The sequence below is a fragment of the Cryptotermes secundus genome, unplaced genomic scaffold (genome assembly GCF_002891405.2).
Source record: "Cryptotermes secundus unplaced genomic scaffold, Csec_1.0 scaffold598, whole genome shotgun sequence".
NCBI lineage: Eukaryota > Metazoa > Arthropoda > Insecta > Blattodea > Kalotermitidae > Cryptotermes > Cryptotermes secundus.
The window spans coordinates 219,166-221,812 of NW_019723311.1; the positions used below are offsets into that span (position 1 = coordinate 219,166).

Genomic DNA, 2,647 nt, shown 5'->3' on the forward strand with positions numbered 1-2,647 from the left:
CCTATCTATAATACCATTTTATTTTTATTTCAAAGATTGTTAAATGACTGCCGCTGAGCTATTAAAAACTCTATTCTAAGCCACTGTATAGTCTAATATACGTTATCCAATAGAAACTATTATTATTTAAACTTTCATCTAGTATGAATAACGATTTAGTCTGGGATCACACGAGCGCACGAAGTACGTCCGTTGCAACAAATGTACTTTATGACGAACGTTGCTGAGGACACCACACAATTGCAGAATGCGGTGCGTAGTTTTTGTCTACAATGGAGCCAGAAGAAAGCGTAGCATTCGCCCCTCTTGTTTATTTCTACAACGGACGGCACGACGTTCGTTACAACGGACGCATTTTGTGCGCTCGTGTGGCTCCAGCCTAACAGCCGGAAAATAGCCAACGTCAGTCGTAAGGGCTGCCGTCATGTAGCTGGCAAAACATGATGTACCCAATTTTCAAAAAGGCACAGAACAATATCTTGACAACGTTTCTATTTCTAAATAGTGAACTTATTGATTAAATAACGTATTAATAAAAACAAACCTACGAAGATTATGATAGAGATCACACTTATTAAAAATACACCTTTGAAATGGGGCAATATTATATGTTTGAAGGATCGCACTGGATTCATTAGCCACAGGAAAGAAGTTTCCGGTCGTCTGCAACACAAGAGAAAGAGAAAGTGAGAAGAGATTAAAAAGAAGGGAAAGAAATTATGATTGTGCTTCTGTCAGATAGGAAATGAACCCAGTAATTCTGGCGAACGATGTTGTATCAACTGTAAATATTTTGACAGTTTGGGCCGTTTCTAGGAGACGAATACGTAAACATGTTCCAACCAACGAGCATCCAACAATAAAAGGGCGTCCGGTGCTTGGTAACAGACCGGTAAACACATATCACAACAACGAATGCGCAACCGTAGGGCGTCCATTGTTAGGCAGTGTATGGGGTGGACACACTATCAATGCATGATATCCATTGCTAAGCAGCGATGTGTTTTCTGTGGGTGGTCCTTGCCGAGCCTATATAGGGAGCAGTGACCACTGTTCGAGAGGATTCGACAGGAAGACGTCGTTTAAAGCAGCTCAGCAGTTAAAAGACTAGTGACAACTACACGGTTAAAGAGAAGATTATAAGAGTAGCGAAGATAACGGACTGACGGAATCCAACAGCAGAGTCCCGGACGCTACAAACGAAAATTAGAATTAAAGTGTAAACACTTTGTTTTATGTTTTAGTAATAATTTGGAGAGTTATAATTCTTTGTGGTTACAACTTATTCAATAAAACATCTCCGTCAAATCCGTAATTCGTTAATTATTTGCCACGGATACTCGGACACGTGACAATATTATTAAGGACGCGAGAAGACAATATTCCTTTCTTGATTCAATTAATGAAATTTTGTCAACTTCATATAGCATTCAATGGAAAGATGATTGAGAAAGGTGAATTAAAAAGGATGTTATACTTGTAGGACGCATTCGGGGACTATTTTAATTGTTTCATTCTTATAATTTTACGACTTTCTCTCAACTGCAGGCTGTGTTTGGGATGAGAGGAAATGATGAATGGTAGACAGGTTAGGATACGAAACAAGAAAATCTAATGGGTTAATTTATATTAACGCTTCTGAATTTTGTTCGGAGGATGTCCAATTACAATCGTCCGAAACACCGACGGTCATGATTGAGATGTTTCATAGTTTTCCTCAGTCGCTCAAGGCAAACGCTGACAATGCCTTCAAATAAGCCACTGCATTCTGATTATTCTAGAAGTTCACTTTACGCAAGTGACCTGTCATATAAGCTGACGTTACATATATGATACAGTTGATACAGCGTCGTTTAATAAGAACGACCCATTCATAACTTACTTTGGCAGGCTGAGAGGATCCGGGCCATTACGCCCAAAACCGGCTGGCTTTCTCTCTGCTTCCTCCTTTGTCAAGAGTGTGAACTCTGCCTCCAGTTTGCCCTAAAAGGAAAGCAGTATTCTTAAAATTGTTACCTTCGTTTTTTGAAAATCATATTCATGTGTGCAATTAGTTCGATATGAAATAAATAGTGCGGTCGACCTGAGAAACTATATACACAAACTAGTAAAACGTTGGTGCCCATATGCTGTGGGTTAATGTTCGCTTCTGTGGATCTCACGAAATAGCTGTCTAGCGAAACAAACGTACCAGAATGTTCCGGTTTGTGAGTGCTCTTGTCCGTACACACGCGATTTAAGGTTCGTCAACACAGAGCGCTACGCTATGTTCGCTACGTACGCTACGTACGCTGTGTACACTCTGCGACGCAGCTAACATAGGGAACATAGCGTACGTAGCGTACTGAAGTCTGTGTGGCCAGTCACATTGGCAATAAAGGGAGATATTTTTCTGTTCGTATAACGAACATAGCGTACGTAGCGCTCTGTGTGGTCGAACCTTCAGTCCCAGCCCAACACTTCACTCCGACTCATCTCGGTGGTCGAACATTTTGATCTCCCACAGTGAGGCTTTCTCGCCCCATTCAAGGGCGTATTTTCCATACTTATATGATGTAAACCCGTTTTATAATTTTATGTTATTATTTTTTTTTATTGCTAGTGGTTGGGACTAAGTCCCTTGTACTGCGGCCACTTCTGGCCTATT

At 40.6% G+C, this 2,647-nt stretch overlaps 1 protein-coding gene across 1 annotated transcript in view; it reads right to left on the minus strand.

Moving 5' to 3' along the window:
• Positions 1-321: 321 nt before the first annotated feature.
• Positions 322-2,647, minus strand: part of LOC111861796 (otoferlin) — a 69,512-nt gene continuing 67,186 nt past the window's right edge. The window contains exons 29-30 of the mRNA XM_033750458.1: positions 1,883-1,983; positions 322-663 (exon numbers count right to left, since the gene is read on the minus strand). Of these exons, the coding sequence (XP_033606349.1) occupies positions 498-663; positions 1,883-1,983 (267 nt within the window). The 3' untranslated portion in view covers positions 322-497. The remainder of the gene's footprint in view (positions 664-1,882; positions 1,984-2,647) is intronic.